Source organism: Microcaecilia unicolor, chromosome 4 (genome assembly GCF_901765095.1).
Source record: "Microcaecilia unicolor chromosome 4, aMicUni1.1, whole genome shotgun sequence".
Taxonomy (NCBI): domain Eukaryota; kingdom Metazoa; phylum Chordata; class Amphibia; order Gymnophiona; family Siphonopidae; genus Microcaecilia; species Microcaecilia unicolor.
The window spans coordinates 30,406,987-30,430,695 of record NC_044034.1 but is presented as its reverse complement, the minus strand read 5'-3'; the positions used below and the strand labels follow the sequence as shown (position 1 = coordinate 30,430,695).

General features: G+C 45.8%; 1 protein-coding gene across 1 annotated transcript in view; it reads left to right on the top strand.

The window, feature by feature from the left end:
• The window catches only part of TENM4 (teneurin transmembrane protein 4), a 1,172,733-nt gene that overhangs the window by 103,353 nt on the left and 1,045,671 nt on the right, over positions 1–23,709 (top strand). The window contains 1 exon segment of the mRNA XM_030200091.1: positions 954–1,223. Within this exon segment, the coding sequence (XP_030055951.1) occupies positions 954–1,223 (270 nt within the window).

Genomic DNA, 23,709 nt, shown 5'->3' with positions numbered 1-23,709 from the left:
AAGGACTCCTGTATGTTGAGTGAAAAAAAATAGTTTCTCCTATGTTTTTGTTTCCTTTTATTTGCATAATTAAGTATACATAAGCATGGAAAGCGGAGTGCAGAAGTGGATCCAGAGGAAATTAGACATTGCCTCCCTGCCAAGATAGGCTTCCATCTCTCTTGGGAGCTCCTATTTGTTTTGAAAGTATTGCTATGTAATTTCATGGCATGCTCTCTGATCTTTTTGCTTTTCGAAAGAGTACTACTTACTACTACTACTTATCATTTCTAAAGCGCTATTAGACGTACGCAGCGCTGTACACTTGAACATGAAGAGACAGTCCCTGCTTGACAGAGCTTACAATCTAATTAGGCCAGACAAACAGGACAAACAAGAGACAGAGCACATGACTCCTTTAGAAAGGTTAGTCCTCACCATTCCACAGAGAACTTGAGGGACTACAATTCCCAAGCTCCCCAGGGTGGGTCCCCTGACCTTTTCAGGAAGGTTAATCAAGTGGATTATAAACTTCCAGAGAGAGGAGAGGGGGAGGAATCGATGGAGTGGATGGCCTTGGAGGGAGTTTCTGGGGTTCCAAGAGAGGGTGTAGCTCCTGAACCAGAACCTATGGACATTTCTGCCCTGGCAAAGGTAAAGGGGGAGAAGCCTAAAGGAGTAAACAATTGATTCGCATTTATGTTACTTGTCTGTCTTCTTTAGAGATTATAAACTTGAAGACACAGGGTCTGTCTGCTGTGTGTGGCCGTGCAGCTCTGTGTACATCTGGTAGCACTATACAAATGATTTTATAATGAACTATGCTACAGTTGTAATCCACTAGCAAAACACTGTGGCAGTGAAAAAGCACCTGCTTGAAGTTATTTATCCATTGAATTATGTGTTCTATTCAGTCCGTTAGCATTTTTCAGAAGGAATTGGATTGCAGATGGTGTCCGTCTGCTTTCTTGCAGGAGCCAACTTCTCTCTGCGAGAGCTGGAGCTTGCTGACGTGATGCCACCCCATGGGACCTTGTACAGGACAGACCCAGGGTTACCTCCCTGCGGCTACTCCATCAGCACCGGCTCCGACGCCGACACCGAAGCAGATGTGATCCTGTCACCGGAGCAGCCGGCCCGGCTCTGGGGACGCAGCAGCAAATCAGGCCGTAGCTCTTGCTTATCCAGCCGAGCCAATTCGAACCTCACCCTCACTGATACAGAACACGAAAACACCGAAAATGGTAAGGCAGAAATGCAGCTTGCCCTTTATTTCCCTTTTGTGTTTCGTGGTGACCAGTTTTCAGTTGTTCACCTGGTGCAACGTCCCATGGATAATTTTATAACTGCAGGCCTAATAAGTGTTCTGCTAAGAAAAACTGTGTGTGTAGATTGTCTTTGGAACATTCGCTTATGCGGGTCCTCTGTGGCAGAAATCCTCGTGGACTTTGCACCTCCTCCTTTCTCTGGGGCAGAGAAAGGGAGACAATCCTGCTTATAATCGAAGGAGAAAAACGCCCAAGTTCCGACCTAAATCGGGAGATGGACGTTTATCTCACAAAAACGAATAACGCGCTATAATCGAAAGCCGAACTTGGACGTTTTCAACTGCACTCCATCGCGGAAGCGTACAAAGTTGACGGGGGCGTGTTGGAGGCGTGGTGAAGACGGGACTGGGGCTTGGTTATCACCCGAACAGAGATGGGCGCCTTTCGCCGATAATGGAAAAAAAGTATGCGTTTGTAGCTAGAATTTAGGGCACTTTTCCTGGACCCTGTTTTTTCACGAATAAGGCCCCAAAAAGTGCCCTAAATGACCAGATTACCACCAGAGGGAATCGGGGATGACCTCCCCTGACTCCCCCAGTGGTCACTAACCCCCTCCCACCACAAAACATGATGTTTCACAACTTTTTATTTTCACCCTCAAATGTCATACCCACCTCCCTGGCAGCAGTATGCAGGTCCCTAGAGCAGTTGTTAGGGGGTGCAGTGGACTTCAGGCAGGTGGACCCAGGCCCATCCTCCCCTACCTGTTACAATTGTGCTGCTTAATGCTTAGTCGTCCAACCCCCCCCCCCAAAACCCACTGTACCCACATGTAGGTGCCCCCCTTCACCCCTTAGGGCTATAGTAATGGTGTAGACTTGTGGGCAGTGGGTTTTGAGGGGGATTTGGGGGGCTCAATACACAAGGGAAGGGTGCTATGCATCTGGGAGCTCTTTTACCTTTTTTTTTTGTTTTTGTAAAAGTGCCCCCTAGGGTGCCCGGTTGGTGTCCTGGCATGTGAGGGGGACCAGTGCACTACGAATCCTGGCCCCTCCCACGAACAAATGCCTTGGATTTATTCGTTTTTGAGCTGGGCGCTTTCATTTTCCATTATCGCTGAAAAGCAAAAACGCCCAGCTCACAAATTGTCGAATAAAACATGGACGTCTATTTTTTTTTTTTTCGAAAATACGGTTCAGTCCGCCCCTTCACGGACCCGTTCTCGGAGATAAACGCCCATGGAGATGGACGTTTTCGTTCGATTATGCCCCTCAATATGTTTGTGGATTTAAAAATTCTGTTCTCCGTGTGTATTTTATACCTCTACCCTGAGTGCACTCCAGATAAGGCTCCTTTTTGACTGCAGATAAGAGTATTGGACCAGATTCAGTAAAAAAGTGCCCAAATTTGAGCGCCGGAAAAAAATCAACGCCCAATGAAATTCCATAAAGAGCGCTGTGGGTCGAGCGCCCTTTACAGGATAGCGCATAGCACCGATTCCTGGCCCCAAATTTGAGCGTCCCAGAAAACAGCAAGGCAAACGATCTGCGAAATCCAACCTGGAAAATGAGCAAGCAGATCAGTATATTATCCAAAATATTTTATTGAAGATACCGTACAGAAGACAGTTGCCCGACACAGGCCGTGTTTCACCCAAAACAGGGCTGCGTCAGGGGCTATAATAAACAAACATATTAAATTATAGAATCTGAACATTATGAAAACAGATCAATGATATTTAATATTAAAAATTACAAATTAAACCAAACATAAATTGAAAAATATGTAAAACATAGACATGAATTATAAAATGTGCATTTAAAACATAGACATGAATTGTTAACAATGAGAGTCACTTTTGATTTAAAAATGGATAAAATAAAAACATATAAAATGTCTAATTCATTTGATTATTACAATTATATATTTATAAATATTTTATGTTTTTGTTTTTATCCATTTTTTAAATCAAAAGTGACTCTCATTGTTAACAATTCATGTCTATGTTTTACATGCACATGTTATAATTCATGTCTGTTTTACATATTTTCCTTTTTATGTTTGGTTTAATTTGTAATTTTTAATATTAAATTTCATTGATTTGTTTTTATAATGTTCAGAGTCTATAATTTAGTATGTTTGTTTATTATAGCCCCTGACGCAGCCCTTTTTTGGCCCAAATTTGAGCGCCAGGACTTATATCTGTTGAAACCAGGTGTAATTCCTAGAGATTAATTTGAACGCGCATCCGCGATTTTCTGTAACACTGCATGAAGGAACGCCCCTGACCCGTCCATGCTCCTCCCATGGCCACACCTCCTTTGGGGTTGCATGCCATTGGATTTGGACATAAGGTTTTATAGAATAGCATGTGCAAATCCAAATTTGTACCAATTAACATTATTAATTGTTAATGCCCAGTTATTGACGTTAATTGCTTCATTAGCCAATTTGGTTGCACGCGCACCTCAGGATCATTCCCAAATTTGAGCACCCAAATTTGAGCACCCTTTATGGAATCCCGGGGATTGTGCACAGTGAACGCCATCAAGTGTATTTTATAGCTACTTTGAAGAGTGCAGTTTTCAGACCTGCCAGTGTTCCTGGGTAAATTACTTTGAACATTTCCCTCTGTATATTTTCAGAATTTTTGGGTTCTTGATATGTGGCAAAATAGTAACCTCTGTCTTTGACTGGTGTCTCCAAATACAGTGACAGCCTGGAACGAACTGCACCTGTAAGCCAGGCCTGTTGTTAACATCCTGTGGCCTTTTATGACGTTGTTGAGAATGTGCTTAAGATGTTGAATTTAACATTGGCTTTCTCATTATTGATTAAATTTGTGTGAGGGGTACAGTGATCTTCAATCCCTCCATCAGCCTGGCTGATCCTCTTGTCTCAATGTTTCTTAGGATTAATGCAAAATGGCTTGGCAAAGGGTTATTTATTTGGAAGTCTAGTTTAAGGGGTCCTTTTACTAAGGTGCGCTGAAAAACGGCCTGTGGTAGTGTGGTGTAGGCACGTGTTTTGGACGCACGCAAAATCATTTTGCTGTAAAGAAATGCCTTTTTTGGCCAAAAATGGACGTGCGCCAAATGAAATTTGGCACACGTCCATTTTGGGCCTGAGACCTTACCGCCAGCTATTGACTTAGCGGTACAGTCTCACGCATTAACCGGGTGGTAACGGTCTACACGCGTAAAAATGCCGATTACCATCCGTGTGCCGGAAAATAAAATATATTTTCCGACGCGTGTAGTGGACGCACGTAAAAAATAAAATTACTGCCCGGGCCGTGCAGTAGCCGTGTGGTAGTTTGAAATTGACGTGCGTTGGACGTGCCTAGGCGCCTACACGGCTTAGTAAAAGGGCCCTCTAAGTAATGTCTAAGGGGCACTCGTTAGATTTCTACAATTTCTGGTTCGTGCTTTGTTCTGAGCGCAGTAAAATAAGCAGAAAGGACTAGTGATAATGCATGCAGAGAGGAAGGAGAATGGCAGCTGAAATTAACAAGGAAGGATGTTTTGAAACTAAAAGAGTGTGTGGGGGGGGGGGAAGCGAGGAGTCAAATACAGAAAACAACTTCTGGAAATGGAATAAACCAACTCAATCCCCCCGATATTCAAAGCTACCTAACCGCCTGAAACAGACGCTGACTGGTTAAATAGCGTTTCTGCAGCTCACCGTGAATATTCAGCATGAGATAACCGATTATCTCCACTGAATATTCGTGGTCAGCCTTAATTGGCTATAACGTGACATAACTGGCAATATTCAATGCTGACCAGCTAAGGTTAGCGGGCAAATTGGACCTCATAAATAGCAGTCCTATCTTTGCCCGCTACTAACCTGACAGCATTAAATATTCGCTTAGCCGATTAAGGGGTCCTTTTACTAAGGTGAGCTGAAATATGGCCTGTGCTAGTGTAAGCGTGTGTTTTGGACGTGCGCAGATCCATTTTTCAGCACACCTGTAAAAATGCCTTTTAAAAAATTTTGGCCAAAAATGGACATGCGGCAAAATAAAAATTGACGCACGTCCATTTTGGGTCTGAGACCTTAGCGCCAGCCATGGACTTAGCAGTAAGGTCTCACACCTTAACTGGGCGGTAATTATCTACGCACATTAAATGCCTTTTACCGCCCAGTTAGCGCTGCGTGCCAGAAAATAACAATTATTTTCCGTCGCACGTAGTGAACACATGTAAAAAAAATGAAATTACCACCCGGGCCACGCGGTAGCTGGGCGGTAATTCCAAATTGGCGCACGTTGGATGTGCGTAGGCGCCTACGCGGCTTAGTAAAAGGGCCCCTAAGTTAGGGCCGGTCAAAAAAAGGACATCAGAAACAGCCTGGTATTGAGTATCCAGAGTGAAGTCTGACCGCGATACTTAAGTGGGCTGCCTCCTGCCAGCTGAATATCGGCCCCAATATCTTTTCGGGGAATATCTGTGGCAGCCATTGCTGCTTTCACTCACCACAGGTCATGTAGAAAACATTTTCATCTCATTCTCTCATGGTTTTTGTTTTGATTCTCTTGTGTTTTTGACACTCATTTGGCTGATGATAATTGGCATTGCTCACGTGGATTTGGTTGACTTTCAAAATATAATCACATCACATTACATCAAAAGCATGTTTAACATTCTTGTGGGTTCACAAGTTGTATCTGGGATAGAATTTAGATTTTGCAGTCTTGAAACACCGAAAGGACAGTAGGGAGTCTTCTGCACTCACATATCAGAAATTACACTATGGTCCTTATTTGAGAAGCCGTATTCATGTTTTGGATGTCTACAAACAAGCGTTTAGTCATCCCTATTGCATGAAAGTCCAAATCCAGGTTTTTTAAAGCCAGGATATGGACGTCTAAAACCCTTAGGGCAAGTGGGTGTGGTCAGGGTGTGTTTTTGGTAGGGGCGTAGCCAGACCTTACGGTGAGAGGGGGCCAGGGCCCGAGGTTGGGGGCAAATTTTGAGTGCTACCCCTGCACCGCCTCACCTCCTCGCCCCCCAGCGCCTCACCTCGCCGCCTTGCCACTTTCCCTCTTTCCCTCACCGCTCCCCCCGCAAAAACAAATACCTTTGCGTCAGCGTGCACAGGAGGAGCAAGAAGAAAGAAGAGCAGGGCAGCCAACGCGGCTGTGCCAGAGACCGGCGCTGATGAAGGCTTCAGCTGGCGGGGGTTGGAGACCCCTGCCAGCCAAACCAGGGGCCCGGATGAAATTTGCGGGGGCCCAGGCCCCCGTGGCCCCTCATAGCTACGCCCCTGGTTTTTGGTAAGGACTAGGGAGGAACCAAAATATGGACATCCAACTCCAATTTCAGAAGAAGAAAAAGGCAGCCTGCATCCAAAAGGATAGACATTATTTAGACCTGATTTGTGGCACATCCAGGTTACAGAAAAGTGCTCTGAGGGGCCTTTTACTAAGACGCGGGGGGGCTAACACGCAGGTAGCATGTGCCAAATCAGCAGTACCGCTGGGCTAGTGTGTGCTCCCTGCGGTAATTCTGAGTTTGGTTCACACCGAATCCCACAGTAGAAAATGATTGTCTACCATGGGGGCGTTTCCTCTAGTAATCAGAAGTTGGCACGCGCAGTAATGTGGGCGCATGTTTTGGCCATGCGTTGGACCATTTTTTTACCATGGCTGGGAAAAGGGGCTTTTTGAATGGGCCGGGAAATGGGCGTGCGCTGAATTTAAAACTAGCTTGTTCATATTTACGGCCTGAGCCCTTACCGCCACCCATTTACCCTTAGCGGTAATGGCGCATGCACTGCCCATGCGGTAACCATGCAACTCGCATGCCAACTGCTGATTACCACCGGGAACGCCCCCCATGGTAGAAATTAGATAATTATTTTCTACAGCGGGATTCGGTGTGCACCAAAATTACCCCTGAATGAGCAGCTGCCCACTAGAGGGATTAAGGCAAGTCACCTCCTTAACCCCACCAGTGGTTGCTGTCTCTCTCCTTCCCCTGAATGTGAAACTAGCAAGGGATACTGGGCTCTATGACAGGTTTGGGAGCTATTCATGGTATTAAAGTCTTAATTAACTTCTTAATAGGCTTTTATTTAATGTTGATGTTGAAGAGTGGCCTAATGGCTAGTGCAGTGGGCTAAGGACCATTGGACCCAAGCTCAAATCTCACTTCAGCTCTTTGTGCAAATTTTTTTTTAATTAATTATTTATGTATTTGCTGCATTTGTAGCCCACATTTCCCCACATCTTTGCAGGCTCAATGTGGCTTACATTACGCCGCAATGACAATCGCCATTAACGGAACAGAGTATTGTTACAATTAAGGTACATAAGATATCAAGAAAATTAGAAGTAAAGAAAATAATTAATACATATCGGATATGCAGCATGTAGGGTAAAGTATAATGTACATATTACTAACAGTATGGTTAAAGTAACCAAATTAAGGAGTTCAGTATTTATTAATTCTAATACAGATATGATAGTGAGTCTTTTGTGAAGGAATCTTATTATAAGTTTCGTTGAATAAGTTGGTTTTCAGTAACCTCCGGAAGGCTGCCAGATTGTGCGTTTTTAAGGCAATCGGCAGTGCATTCCAACGTTGCGTGCAGATGTAGGAGAAGCTGGATGCATATAACGATTTGTATTTAAGTCCCTTACAGTTAGGGTAATGGAGGTTTAAATTATGAGTCCTCCAGGGCTTGAAAGTACCTACTGTACCCGAATGTATAAGATTCCTGCATCCAGAAGGCTATAAAAGTGGTGTAAATTCAGGTCGATTCGGTATTTTTTTTTTCCATTTCAAGGGCCTCACAGTTTAAAATTAAAAAAAATGTTAAACAGTTGAAGTGGGATTTGAACCTGAGCCCGCTGCTGTACCCCTTGGGTTACCCCTCTGGACATCTATGTGGCCATTTTATAACACGGATGTTCTGGTGCTGCCAAAAAGACGTCCATGTCGCTTGTTTTACCTCTTCATAATTTGGATGTTTCAGTTTGTAAAACGGATGTTCATGCTGGATGCCACCAACACATAGACATCCATTTCTCATGTACAGTGGGGGAAATAAGTATTTGATCCCTTGCTGATTTTGTAAGTTTGCCCACTGACAAAGACATGAGCAGCCCATAATTGAAGGGTAGGTTATTGGTAACAGTGAGAGATAGCACATCACAAATTAAATCCGGAAAATCACATTGTGGAAAGTATATGAATTTATTTGCATTCTGCAGAGGGAAATAAGTATTTGATCCCCCACCAACCAGTAAGAGATCTGGCCCCTACAGACCAGGTAGATGCTCCAAATCAACTCGTTACCTGCATGACAGACAGCTGTCGGCAATGGTCACCTGTATGAAAGACACCTGTCCACAGACTCAGTGAATCAGTCAGACTCTAACCTCTACAAAATGGCCAAGAGCAAGGAGCTGTCTAAGGATGTCAGGGACAAGATCATACACCTGCACAAGGCTGGAATGGGCTACAAAACCATCAGTAAGACGCTGGGCGAGAAGGAGACAACTGTTGGTGCCATAGTAAGAAAATGGAAGAAGTACAAAATGACTGTCAATCGACAAAGATCTGGGGCTCCACGCAAAATCTCACCTCGTGGGGTATCCTTGATCATGAGGAAGGTTAGAAATCAGCCTATAACTACAAGGGGGGAACTTGTCAATGATCTCAAGGCAGCTGGGACCACTGTCACCACGAAAACCATTGGTAACACATTACGACATAACGGATTGCAATCCTGCAGTGCCCGCAAGGTCCCCCTGCTCCGGAAGGCACATGTGACGGCCCGTCTGAAGTTTGCCAGTGAACACCTGGATGATGCCGAGAGTGATTGGGAGAAGGTGCTGTGGTCAGATGAGACAAAAATTGAGCTCTTTGGCATGAACTCAACTCGCCGTGTTTGGAGGAAGAGAAATGCTGCCTATGACCCAAAGAACACCGTCCCCACTGTCAAGCATGGAGGTGGAAATGTTATGTTTTGGGGGTGTTTCTCTGCTAAGGGCACAGGACTACTTCACCGCATCAATGGGAGAATGGATGGGGCCATGTACCGTACAATTCTGAGTGACAACCTCCTTCCCTCCGCCAGGGCCTTAAAAATGGGTCGTGGCTGGGTCTTCCAGCACGACAATGACCCAAAACATACAGCCAAGGCAACAAAGGAGTGGCTCAGGAAGAAGCACATTAGGGTCATGGAGTGGCCTAGCCAGTCACCAGACCTTAATCCCATTGAAAACTTATGGAGGGAGCTGAAGCTGCGAGTTGCCAAGCGACAGCCCAGAACTCTTAATGATTTAGAGATGATCTGCAAAGAGGAGTGGACCAAAATTCCTCCTGACATGTGTGCAAACCTCATCATCAACTACAGAAGACGTCTGACCGCTGTGCTTGCCAACAAGGGTTTTGCCACCAAGTATTAGGTCTTGTTTGCCAGAGGGATTAAATACTTATTTCCCTCTGCAGAATGCAAATAAATTCATATACTTTCCACAATGTGATTTTCCGGATTTAATTTGTGATGTGCTATCTCTCACTGTTACCAATAACCTACCCTTCAATTATGGGCTGCTCATGTCTTTGTCAGTGGGCAAACTTACAAAATCAGCAAGGGATCAAATACTTATTTCCCCCACTGTATTTTAGAACGGGCTGTATGTTGGCAGATCCTGTTCCAAAATACATGACAAATGGACGTCCATATGTGACGTACAGACTTGGACATCCATATTATGAGTTGGACATACTTTCTAAAATGCTGCTCCATGTGACTTAGTTTTCCACAATATATTATTATGCAAGATAATCTTCCTTTTCCTGTAGTTAATTTCTTATAACTTCCATTTTTGTTGAATTTTTTAATGATTCTTATTAATGACTTAAAAACAGTAAAGTGTGTTGCTTTTTCTTGAATGTTCTACTGAGAATAGCCCAGGCCAGGAGTCATCCTCCCATCCACTTGGTGGAGACAAACCAAAACTGAGGTAGAAGCTTCCTTTTTGTCTAAAAGGCACATTTAATTCGTCTACCCTAGTTTTGATTTGTCTCCAATTCTGCTGACGGAATATGTCTGCAAATGCTTCCAAAAGCTTGGAGCCACTTAAACAGGTGAATCCTGCATTCCTCCTTTGTTTCTCTCTTCAGTCATGTGATGATCTCATGAGCTGTGGACATCTTATTTGCAGCCAGGGCACCAGGAAGGCATCCTAGCTTAGCTCTCTCTCCAGAGCTGAGGCAGGACCAGGCAATTTCCTGCCTTAGGGGTAGGCCTTTCTTCAGGCCCTTACTTGCAAATGTTGGAAATCACTGTCTGTCTTAGGAGACCCTCTGTGGTAATGGTTGGGTTTTCCTTAAAAGAATAACAGCAACAGCAGCGGGGAAGTCACCACAGTAACAGCAGGGCCTCACTTTAGAAGCAGCATAGAAGGAAACTCAGCAGTAGGAGCAGGCCTTCGCCTCAGAGCACTACTGTGGCTGCAGTGAGAAAGGACCAATGTTGCCATTGAAATTTCAGCTCCTTTCCTATTTCTCTTTATTTTCTTCCCCTTTTCTGCCATTCTCAATCCTCACATTTCCTATGTGACCTGGCCAACTCAGGCTATACTGCAGGAGCCATGTTTGTTTCTCAGTGTTTGTCTGTAGGCAAGAGCAGGAACTGCAAATTGAACAGGGCACTCTTTCTTCCCGGTATCTGTACAGAGCTGCATATAGCTAATAGCCCTATACAAATGTTTAGTAGAAGTAGTTATAGTGATAGGCACCTGTTTGGTAAGCTGTGGCTGCAACATAGGATCATTGAGCTAGCAGTAGGCCGTTGGCCCAGAAGCAGCATGGGCAGGCATGGAAGACCCACTGTGACTATAGCAAGCCTCCGCCCAAGGCACTTCAGTGGCTTTCGCAAAGGAGATCATTGCAGTAATGGTGGTAGTCACAGAGGGAGGGCCACTGTTGAATGGGAAGTCTGCGCTCTGGAACAGCGAAGGCAGCCTTGGCTGGTTTACTGTGGTGGTATCAGCAGCAGGGGGCATGCGATGAATCTACAAGATAGTACATTTTAAAACGAATCGGAGAAAATGTTTCTTAACTCAACGTGTAATTAAACTCTGCAATTCGTTGCCAGAGAATGTGGTAAAGGCGGTTAGCTTAGCGGAGTTTTAAAAAAGGTTTGGACGGCTTCCTAAAGGAAAAGTCCATCGACCGTTATTAAATGGGGAAAATCCACTGTTTCTGGGATAAGCAGTATAAAATGTTTTGTGCATTTTTGAGATCTTGCCGGGTATCTGTGACCTGGATTGGCCACTGTTGGAAACAGGATACTGGGCTCGATGGACTTTTGGTCTTTCCCAGTATGGCAATACTTATGTACTTATGTATGCTATAATAGTCATAGGCCTCAGTGAAATTTATATCAGAACATGCTGCTAAGCTGAATCTTATCCTTTTCCATTGTAAACATTAAGTGTAATCACCCCAATCATCTCTTGGATGGGAAATATTGGGGGACTGAGAGGTAAAGGGTTGAAAGATTTACTCTTCACCCTGGTATTGTATGAGATAGGCAGAAGGAACTCTCCTTCAGGGCTCTGCTCTCAGGGAGCTATCTCCGGAGCGCATGCCAGCAAACTATTACTCCTGTCTGCAACCAAATTCCATCAATCTCAGGAAAGAACTTCACTGTCCAAACAGGTAGTGGCTAAACCAGAATAACACTCTAAGGGGTCCTTTTACTAAGGTGTGCTGAAAAATGGCTTGCGGTAGTGTAGGCGCGGGGTTTCAGCGTGCCTGTAAAAAAGGCCGTTTATTTTTCACGAAAATGGACATGCGGCAAAATCAAAATTGGAGCGCGTCCATTTTAGGTCTGAGACCTCACAGGCAGCCATTGACCTAGTGGTAAAGTGTCACGCAGTAACCGGGCGGTAATGACCTACGCGCGTCAAATGCCACTTGGTGTGCGTCCTATAAACGCGTCCGAAAATTTATTTTTAGGATGCGTGTATCAGACGCATGCCAAAAATGAAATTACCGCAAGAGCTACGCAGTAGCCGGGCGGTAACTCCATTTTGGCGTGCGTTGGGTATGCGTAGATGTTTGCGCGGCTTTGTAAAAGGACCCCCAAATTCCAAGTTCCACTTTCCTAAAGTCTAGTACTCTGGCCACAAGTCTCGGCCACCCTTACAGGAAGGGCAGAATCCTTCATAAAGACTAGAAGGTTCTCCCAACCTTGACCTTCTGCGTGCATTCTTAGCGAGCACCCCTGACCTGCCCTTGCCCCTTCTGTGGCCACGCCCCCTTTTCAGTTACGTGCTAAAAATGTAAGCACGTATCTTCATAGAACAGCGCTTAGTGAGATACATGCGCAAATCCAAATTTTTGCCAATTATTGGTGCTAATTGGCTCGTTACTAAATTAAATTTTGCATGCAAATTGGGCGCACATGTAGATTTGCTTGCGCAACTTTGGGCACCATATATAGAATCCCAGGATAAATAATAAGAGTCCGCTTTTCAAAGCTGAGTTGCTAGTGCCAGCTATTGGAGAGGCGGGTTTCTCACGTCAGTATATCGAAGGTACATATTTGCATATTCCAGTCAGGCAGACACATCAGAAATACTTCAAGTCTGTGATGCAAAATCATTTTCGATATACATTCTACTACTACTACTACTACTACTTAACATTTCTAGAGCGCTACTAGGGTTACGCAGCGCTGTACAAATTAAACAAAGAAGGACGGTCCCTGCTCAAAGGAGCTTACAATCTAAAGAATGAAATGTCAAGTTGGGGCAGCCTAGATTTCCTGGGTAGAGGTGTAGAGGTTAGGTGCCGAAGGCGACATTGAAGAGGTGGGCTTTAAACAGTGATTTGAAGATGGGCAGGGAGGGGGCCTGGCGTATGGGCTTGGGGAGTTTGTTCCACGCATGGGGTGAGGCGAGGCAGAAAGGGTGGAGCCTGGAGTTGGCGGTGGTGGAGAAGGGTACTGAAAGGAGGGATTTGTCTTGAGAGCGGAGGTTATGGGTAGGAACGTAAGGGGAGATGAGTCTGTGATGCAAAATCATTTTCGATATACATTCCTGCCGTCAGCTCACTGTGTGGAATGAGTTAAGGATGTTGTTGTCTATAGGAAGGATTACAACATCTGTGTTTGTTTCCCAGCTTCAGAGAGTTGCGCAACACAAGGAAGAGAGGAGTTGAGGTGTTTTAGAGAGCGGTGAAAAAGTCATGGTGGTTTCAGATCAGTCCAGGTATGGTGGGCGGAGGGGGGGGGGGCAGGGCCGTGCCTAGGGTCTCTGGTGCCCTCCTGCAGACTATCAGTTGGCGCCCCCCCCCCCCCCTGTCTAGCATAAAATACCATAAATAAGTAAATATAAACTTTTAACGTTGAGCACCTGATTATCAAAGTGGACATATTCCAAACACTATAATGAAAATAAAATTATTTTTTCTAACGTTGTTTTCTGGTGACTTTGTTTTTCTGATTATGCTGGCCCAGTACCTGATTCTGCTGCTATCTGTCCTCTTAACTCAATTTCCAGGTCTTCCTTTCCATTTATTTCTTTACTTTCCTCCTTTCTTCTTCATTTCTTGCCTTACATCTGTAAGTAAAAGCTGGGTCCTCTGCAGACTTGACTGTCCAGTGGATCCAGCTTCTGCCGATTTTCTCCATTCATGTGCAGGTTTTTTAACACCCCCCTCCAAAATCTAGTACTAGGCATGCCGAGAATACAAAACACTCTGGACCTATAGAGCAATTCTACCATACCATAAGCAGTAATTTCTATGAGTCACACAAGGAAAAGGAAAACATCTTAAAACACTACAGTGAGCACTAGAACATCAATTCACCTATTGTAAAATGAAACCAGACAGAATAGTACAGATCGTCAATCCTGCACAGTCAATGCCAACTGAAAGCCATGTCTTTTTCACAAACACAGATACACCCTAATCCATTATAGATCCATTATAGAATAGGTAATAATAAACTTTCTATTTAGACAAAAATTAAACTGAACCCCCAAGATGCCAGACTCTGCATACAATGCAACACCACAGAAACAGAAAATGTCCCCTAGTACTGTGCAAAATATGAAGACAGCAGATGTAAATTTGAAAAAAACTAACAAGTACCAATCACCACTTTACAAATTAACAAATAGAAATAAAACAAATATAGAAAATAAAATAATACCATTTTATTGGACTAATACATTTAGCTTTCAGAGGCCAAAACATCCTTCCTCAGGTCAATACAGTATAGTGCTGTTACAGTATCCTATCCTGACCTGAGGAAGGGGGTTTTGTTCTCCAAAAGTTAACCAAAATGTATTAAAATTAATAAAAATATTACCTTGTTTACATGTTCTATTATAAACATTTATTAACACAGCTACAATAATACTTTATCATAAAGCAAAAAAATAAAAATATATATTTTATTTACAGTTTGTTGTCTCTGGTTTCTGCTTTCCTCACCTTCTTTTCACTGTCTTCCTTCCATCCAGCATCTCTTTGTTCTCTCTCTGCCATCCAGTGTCTGCCCTCTCTGCTGTCCCCTCCATCCAATGTCTGCCCTCTATCTCTGCCCCTTCCATCCACCATCTGCCCCTGTCTGCCCTCTCTCTCTCCCCCTTCCATTCACTGTCTGCCCTTTCTATCCCTTCCATCCACTGTCTGCCCTTTCTCTCTGCCCCTTCAATCCACCATTTACCCTCCCTTTCCCATCCATCCAGGATCTGCCCCATTTCTCTGCCCCTTTTTTCAGCCCCACTATCCCACCAGTCCCCAGTTTCAGCTCCAGCCCTTTTCTCCTGCCAGTCCCGAGCTTCAGCCCCCAGCCACTTCCCCCTGCCCCTTTCAGCCCCCAGTCCCAGTACTAGCCCCCTTATCCCACCTACCCTCCTTTTCAGCCCCCAGTATCCCCATGCCTTGCATTAGGGCCTCCCTTTTCAGCCTAACCCATTCTCCCACCTGACCCAGGCATACCCCATTTTCCCTCATGACCCCCTTCTTAGACCCCAGTTCCAGCCCCCTTCTCCCATTTGAGAGCCCCCTCCCCATCCCCCTTCTCCCATCTGAGAACCCCCTTCTCCCATCTGAAAATCCCCCCCTTCTCCCATCTGAGAACTCCTTCCCCTCCCCATCTGAGAACCCCCACAACACCCCTCTCCAGTGGTGTGCTGGTAAAAAGTTAACAACAGTCTCTCTCTCTCTCAAAAAACAAACAAACCCCTAAGACACCCAGATTGTCACTGTCCTTCCTTGCCTTGCTCAGCAGAAAGGGGATCCCCCCCCCCCCCCCAGGCACATTGTAGTGTTGTGCCTGTGGGTGGATGGAGGAGGGAGGCATAAGTATTTTGAATTTCAAAGCGGACTGCTAAGATGTGTTATAAACGGAGGTACAGCTGTTTATATTAATAAGTGACACTTTTTATAGATCAAGGTGAGCAGAGAACTGTTTAAAAAAAACACACACGCAGCTGCTTAAATTTGTGAAATCACAGAAAGACAACAGGTCAGAGAAAACTGGTGAATCCTAGTCTAATGTCCTCACCTTTCAACCCTTCAATCTGCCTTATTCACGGGATATACTGGGAGGGGGGATAATTACCACCCTTACCCCAGGTTTTGAAACTGTGTACTTCTCTCCCCTCCTGAGACTCTCTGGCATTGGCAAGCATTAGCAAGGGCACACACTGTGTCCTATGGAGGCAGCAAGTTCCATTGAAATCCCCTGCAGCCTTCAGGTAAAACGAGTACATTTGTTAGTAAGCCTAGAAGTCATATCAATCTTTGGGAGACCTGGGAGAGATAGAAAACAAATCCTGCAGTAGAAACAACAGCACCTTAAACTCTGGGGATTCGGGAAACTGACACCTGTGAGAAGCAGAAGAGAGGGGAGGGAGGCAGAGCTGTCGCCCCATGCTGTCGCAGCCAGAGTCTCCCCTCCCCCTGACAGATCATTGAAACTCGCTCTCTCCCTGCCTGCCTGTGGAGAGCAGGAGCTGCAGCTTTTCCCTGAGCCTTTGTTTTTTTATTGCCCTCTCTCTTTCAGAAACGCTTCCTGACCTTGACTGAGAAAACTTGGCCAGGGGCAGAGGCTACTGCAGGAGGAAGCCAGAGAATTGAAGTTTAGGCAACGCATCGTCGGGCCTCACTGTGTCCCGCCCTCGCAGAAATAGGAAGTTACCTCAGAGGAGGGCGGGACACAGTGAGGGCCGACGATGACGAGGAGAAGAGATTTGATTTTACTTGTTTTACAAGCAGCCGGGCAGACACGAGGCGCAGCCTGCAACTCGGCTTCACAATTTTTTTTTTTAAAGGTAGGTGGGAGGCGGAGCAGCGGGAGTGGTAAGGCGGGGCAGCACCGCAGCGGCGCCCTTGAAGGCAAGCGCCCCCCTGCGGTGCTTACCTCGCTTACCGTGTTGGCACGGCCCTGAGGGGGGGCATCTCTCCTCATTCATTTCAGATGTAGTCTGCTTAATATCAACTCCAGGAATATGTCTGATCCCCATGAATTGGAGATTTGCAAGGAGCGTCTTTATTACATTGGAGAAAATGTGAGAATGTTCACAACCTTCCAGCTCACAGAGAATGGAAGTGTCTCTGAGCCGTAAGAACACATTTCTTCAGTCTGGCTTTTCTCAATGCAAAGAACTCTATTTGAATTTTACCCACACCCTTTTCTTAATCTCGTTACCCATCTAGTCCTGCCTAATTATGCTCTCACCTATCCACCCTAAATTATTTGTTTGTCCTTGAGATAGTCTAAATCCCTGGTTACTTACTGCATACGTGTATTAATTTGCTTCTTGAACTTATTGTAATTTGTGTTATATTCTGTACGTTATTATGTTTTATTCACTTTATTGCTTGTTTGTAAGCCACATTGAATTCGAGTCTATTTCGGGCTAACGTGGGGTATAAATGTGATGAATAACTAAATAAGCTGCGTTCCAATATTTCAGATGCACCGAAGGCTGTGAAACACCAGCGGCAAGAAAACCAATGCCTCATTTTACAATACCTCCTGTTATCAATATTAATTGCTGACGCTTTTGAAATTATGAGTGGTGGCCTGTAGCAAAGGTCAGTATAGAATGTTACGGAGTGGCCATCGATGCCGCATTTTATGGAATCCATTCCAGTACATCTTTCACTGAAGCCTTACGTCAGCATCTCTATGCTCATTATTTTTCAAAATAAATTAGCATCATTGACTTTGGATGTTTGCGAGTCTAAATCTTGTACTCGGTTGCAATTAAGTATTTTTTTTAAATGTGAAAAAAAAAAGGGGGGGAAACAAATTGAATGTCAGCTTCTCTTAGTTCAGATTCCATTTGATATCAATTTGTCTCCATGAATAAATAATATTTGTTGCTTCTGTCATAATCCATCTTTTGCTTAAAAATAATGTAGCACTTACAGATATGTCTGTCTGATGGACAAAAAGTCATGCCAAGAAAGCCAATGCTTTGTTATAGGGCAGTGATGGCGAACCTATGGCACGCGCGCCGGCCGTCACCTCAGCTAGTTCCAGCCCTCCGTTGTCCCTCCCACCCACCCGGCACCAGCCCGCCCGGCCTCCATCCCTCCCTCCGAGCACGAAATTTAAAAGTCTTCCCTTGTCGGAGTTACGGTGGCGTCAGCAGTAGCAGCGAAAAGCGTGCTGCTGGCTCGGCACGCCTCCTTCAGCCTTCCATCTCTCAAGCTCTGGTCCCGCCCTAACAGTGGGCTGGTGCCGGGTGGGAGGGAGGAATGCCTGGTGCCTGCTGCTGGGTGGGAGGGAGGGAAGCAGGCCTGGTGCTGGGTGGGAGTGCTGGGTGGGTGGGAGGCCTGGTGCTTGGTGCCTGGTGCTGGGTGGGAGGCCGGCCTGGTGGTGGGAGGGAGGGAGGCCTGGTGCTGGGTGGGTGGCCTGCCGCTGGGAGGGAGGGTGGGCAGGGGGGGAGGAGGTGGCTGGACATGGGTGGATGGAAGGGAGGGCATGGAGGAGAAAAACTGCACATGGATGGAGGGCAAGAAATGAAGAAGAAAGGAGGAAAGTAAAGAAATAAATGGAAAGGAAGTCTGGAAACGGAGTTAAGAGAACAGGACCAATATGGATAGAAAAACAAAATCACCAGACAACAAAGGTAGAAAAAATCATTTTATTTTTATTTTAGTGTTTGGAATATGTCCAATTTACATCTGCTGTCTTATTTTGCACTGGGTATACTGGAGCTGTAACAGTTTACAGAAATGATTTATAATGAAAAAAATCATGTTATTTTTTTTCTCCTATACTAGTATAATATTTTCAATGATGTCTGTTTATATGCGCCATGGCTGGTGTAAGGGGTGTGGCCATCATAGGGGTGGAGTCATGTGGTGACTCCACCCATAATGAGTTAAATTGCCCTGTTGGCACTTTGCGATAAATAATTAGATTTTGGGTTGCTGTTTGGGCACTTGGTCTCTGAAAGGTTCGCCATGACTGTTATAGGGAGTTTCGGGGGGGGGGGGGGGGGGAAGAGTGTAACAAGCAGCCCACAAAATAGAGTAGAGGAATAGCCTAGTGGTTAGAGTGGCAGGCTGACAACCAGGACAGCCCAGTTCAAATTTATTTATTTACTAGTAAAAAAAGGCCCGTTTCTGCGTGACATGAAACGGGCGCTACCAAGGGCTCCCCCCTCCCTCCGTTGCTGTCTCCCTCTCTCCCGAGTCCCACGCCCTCCTTTCCTGCCCTCCAGGCCGTCCTCCCTCTCCTCTCCCACTCCCCTGTAACTCACCACTTTGTCCGGTGTTCCGGTGGCAGACTGAGAGGGGTGAGTGGAGGGTGGGAGCGGCGTTGACGACGACGGCGATTGTGGCGGGGCCATTTGTGGAGGGGTGGTTGGAGGTTAGCCGGGCCTTTGTGGTCACTGTAGGGTTCGTCGGTTGAAGCCATCTCTCTCTGGCCATGTCTCCGCCCTCGACGTCATAACGTTAGACGTGAGGGCGGGGCTCGGAGACATGGGCAGAGAGAGATGGCTTCGTTTGGGCACGTCCTCGGGCGGTTTTCTTTGTTTGGCAGTCTGCAGCGATTCGTTGGAAGGGGAGGAGTAGGGAAACACGCGTTCGTTCTTTTTCGTTTTTTTGTAATTGTTCCGCCCTCGACGTCATCACGTGTGACGCGAGGGCGGGGCACTGAGACGTGGTCAGTGGTGTGGCTTCACCACCATGAACTTACGAACCGGTGTCTGAGTGCCTGCAGTGACGTCAGTGTCTTCAGAACGTTGAGGGTGAGTTTTATTAGAGTAGGATTTGTTCCATTTGTGTCCCACATTTTCCCACCTATTGGCAGTGTAGGTGAAGCAGTCAGGTATTGAAAGTTCATTTTGTCTATCCCTAGTATCGGTTTCCTTGTCTGCTATTTAGGATGGATCAATTGTGGTATGCCTTTTTTGAACAGGTTGGTTTTTAGTAATTTTCGAAAGTTTGTTAGGTCGTGCATTGATTTTATGGCATTTGGTAGTGCATTGCATAATTGCGTGCTTATGTATCAGAGGCTGGATGAATATGTTGATTTGTATTTTAGTCATTTGCAGCTGGGGTAGTGGAGGTTCAAGAACGTTCGTACTGACCTTTTTGTGTCCCTGCTTGGTAAGTCTGTGAGGTCTGTCATGTAGATTGGAGCTTCGCCGTGAATAATTTTGTGTACCAGGGTGCGGATTTTGAACGTAATACATTTTCCAGTTCCTCAATTAATGGCCATGTACTAATTTCCCAGTTAGCGTTTGACCATTAGTGTGGGCATCGCTATCTTTCTAGGCGGTAAGGGCTCCCGTGCTAACCACTCGCTAATTGGTTAGTGCGCAGTGATGTAGCTGCGCTAACCAATTAGAGCTAGGCATGCCTACTCTCCTCCCCCAACACTAAAAAAGTTTTAAAAATTTAGCACTTGGGAAGTGCACACAGATCCAAACATTACCTTGGGACACCTGCGCATGCCCTACGGTAGTGGATTTTAACCTGCTGTAAACGTGTTACTGCTTTGCCGCAGTTTAGTAAAAAAGGCCTCTTAACTCCAGTGCCTCAGGGACAAATGTAGGAGCCTTTTTGCTAAAGCATATGATGAATTGGTCTTGGCATGTTTTAATGTGGTATTTTCCCGCGTGCTAAGCCCATTTCTGGCATGGTCCCAGAGAGGACTATCCATGATAATAGCCATTGGAGTTAGTAGTTAGACAATATTTAAGGCATTTTTCAATTTTTTTTTCCAGGGCATGCACTAATATTCCCATTAGCACTCGTTACCTGAAAAACGTTAACGTGGAAAGTACTAAGTGCTCTTGTGTTAACTCCCTAAAGGGCTCTTTTACTAAAGTTAGTTAAATGCTACAAGAATAAACCTACCACATAAACGCGTCAACGTGTTTTGTGCTTTTTCACCCGTTTACATGGGCTAACTCACATGCCACCTATTTTTAGAAAATATTTTCCTGAGGGGGCCTGTCATAGGCAGGGCCGCCCCCGCCCCGGGATCATCACCGCCACTGCCGCCGCTGCTCCTCCAGGATCGTCGCTGCCACCGCAACTGTAAATACATTGGTTGACGGCAGGGGCGTATCTGCGTGGGGCCACAGGGGCCTGGGCCCCCGCAGATTTCGCCCTGGACCCCCCTACCATCGACCCTCTCCCCCTCCCTCCCGCCCGCCACCAACCCGTCGCCGATCTTTGCTGGCGGGGGACCCCAAGCCCCCGCCAGCCGAAGTCTTCTCTTCCGTGCAGGATGCAAGTTGCAACGCTTCGCTTCCTGTTCTTCTGAGTCTGACGTCCTGCACAGCAAAGGTAAGTGACAGCAGCGGGGGAGGGTTGGCGGCGGCGGGAGGGGGTGGGGAGTGTCATTGGTGGCGAGGGGGGGGTCTGGCAGTGGCGGGGGTCCGGAAATGACGGGGGGGGGGATCGGTGGCGCTGGGGGGGGGGGAGCTAAAATGTGCCCCCTCCCTCTGGCTCTGGCCCCCCCTACCGCCAGAGTCCAGATACGCCCCTGGTTGACGGGGATCCCAAGGCCCCGCCAGCAGAAGAGTCTTCCAGCGCTGCTCCTCTTCACACAGCTGCATGGCCTGCCCCTGCGGCTGCTTTTTTTCTCAGGTCACGCATGGTTTCAGATGTCCCAACAAGGCCACGTTTCACCCACTAGAGGCTGCATCAGAGGCTAAAACAGCTATTGCGGTCACAGAGGGCACATACATGCAATACAGCTAAAATCCAATGAAAGCAGGTCTCTTGAATAGGAGAGATAGTTGCTGTGTTTCTATCAACCCTGCGAGGCTGATTTTTGCTGCTTTCTTTGCATTTAAAGCTCTATTGCTCGTGCTTGTGTGCCCTATGGGACCGCAATTAGGGTTACCATATTTGGTCCCCCCAAAAAGAGGACACTTGCCCCGCCCCCTTTCATACCCTCGCTCTGCCGCCTTTCTCGCCCTCGCACCACCCCCTGTCACATATTCCCCTCCCCCCTGTCACACACCCCGTCATCCCCCCTCCACTCCCCTCCCTCTCACCCCCCCTTCCCTTACTCTACTGCCCTGGTGGTCTAGTGACCTCTTCAGGGCAGGAAAGAGCCCCCTCTTTGCTAATCTCGGCGCCGATTCAAAATGGCCGCTGAGAGTTGGTCTCGTGAGGTCGCTTCAACTCTCGGCGGCCATTTTGAATCAGCGCCGAGATCAGTAACAGATCAGCGGCTCTTTCCTGCCCCGAAGGCGGAAGAGGTCACTAGACCACCAGGGCAGTAGAGTAGTAAGTAAGGGGAGGGGAGGGCTGGGAGGCTAGCATAGGACGGCCTGCCCGCCCACCCGTTTGTCCAGAAATCAGGACAAAAGGGCAGATTGGCAAAAAGAGAACATGTCCATGTAAATCTGGACATATGGTAACCCTAACGGCAATAGCTGTTTTAGCCCCTGATGCAGCCTCTAGTGAAGCGAAACGTAGCCATGTTGGGACATTTTACAGAGTGGCACAAATAAAGCCTTATCATATTAGACGTGTGTTCTGTGCTTTCTGCACTGCAGAACATTTCATTCCTTGTTCCTAAGTAGAGGAGTGTGGTAGCCGTGTTAGTCCACTCTTAAGGTTATCAATAGAAATCAAACAAAATAAAACATGGAAAAGAAAATAAGGTGATACCTTTTTTATTGGACATAACTTAATACATTTCTTGATTAGCTTTCGAAGGTCGCCCTTCTTCCTCAGATCGGAAATAAGCAAATGTGCTAGCTGACAGTGTATATAAGTGAAAACATTCAAGCATTACTATGACAGTAAAATAGATACCATTGGAGATTCTACATGGAATGTTGCTACTATTGGACATTCTACATGGAATGTTACTATTCCACTAGCAACATTCCATGTAGAAGGCTGCGCAGGCTTCTGTTTCTGTGAGTCTGACGTCCTGCACGTACGTGCAGGACGTCAGACTCACAGAAGCAGAAGCCTGCGCGGCCACATTGGTGATCTACAAGGGCTGACTTCTACATGGAATGTTGCTAGTGGAATCTATGTAGAATCTATAGAAATCAAACAAAATAAAACATGGAAAAGAAAATAAGATGATACCGTTTTTATTGGACATAACTTAATACATTTCTTGATTAGCTTTCGAAGGTTGCCCTTCTTCGTCAGATCGGAAATAAGCAAATGTGCTAGCTGACAGTGTATATAAGTGAAAACATTCAAGCATTACTATGACAGTCTGACAGGGTGGGAGGATGGGGGTGGGTAGGAAGTATGCATGGGGACATCAAAGCATATCATTGATATTCTAACAGGGTGGGTGTGGATAGGTGAGGGGAGGGTGATCAACAGAGACATACAGCTTTATGGTTTATAATGGGCTAGGAACCCCAGATCCTTGTTAAGTCCTTTCTGTTGGGTGTTAAAATATTCAATCAGGTGTTAAAATATTCAATCATTCTGACTTCAAAGGTCTTACGTTCTTGTATGGTTTTAAAGTTACCTTTCAGGATTCTCACTGTTCCTGAAATTCACCCCACCTCTTGTAATTTTCTCTGTTTCCATGATTAAATAAAACTAATGCTTAAAATGTACGAAAAGATTCTGAGGCATTATCCATGTCTTTCCCCACAGTAGGCCAAAATTTCACAGCTCTGAAGATGCTATTGCTTTAGCTTGCACATTTTAGACCTGATCTGTATAATTGTTTTCTTAAGAGCTTGCATTCTGCATAAAAACTGAGGGAGTTGTCTTTAGGGTATGCTATAAATCAATCTCTCTACACCTCAGCTAGTCAAGAGCTTTTTAAGTAGCTCTCATTCTGTCATAATTTCACTTTTAAACTCTCCTGTTATGCTGTTCATTTAGAACTGTGTATTGAGAGGGTAGTTTTGAAAGGGATTTCCACGGTTTGTGGGGCTTTACCTTCCAAAATTGCCTCCAACACTCTGGGTCCTGTTTACTAAGGTGCACTAGCGTTTTTAGCGCATACT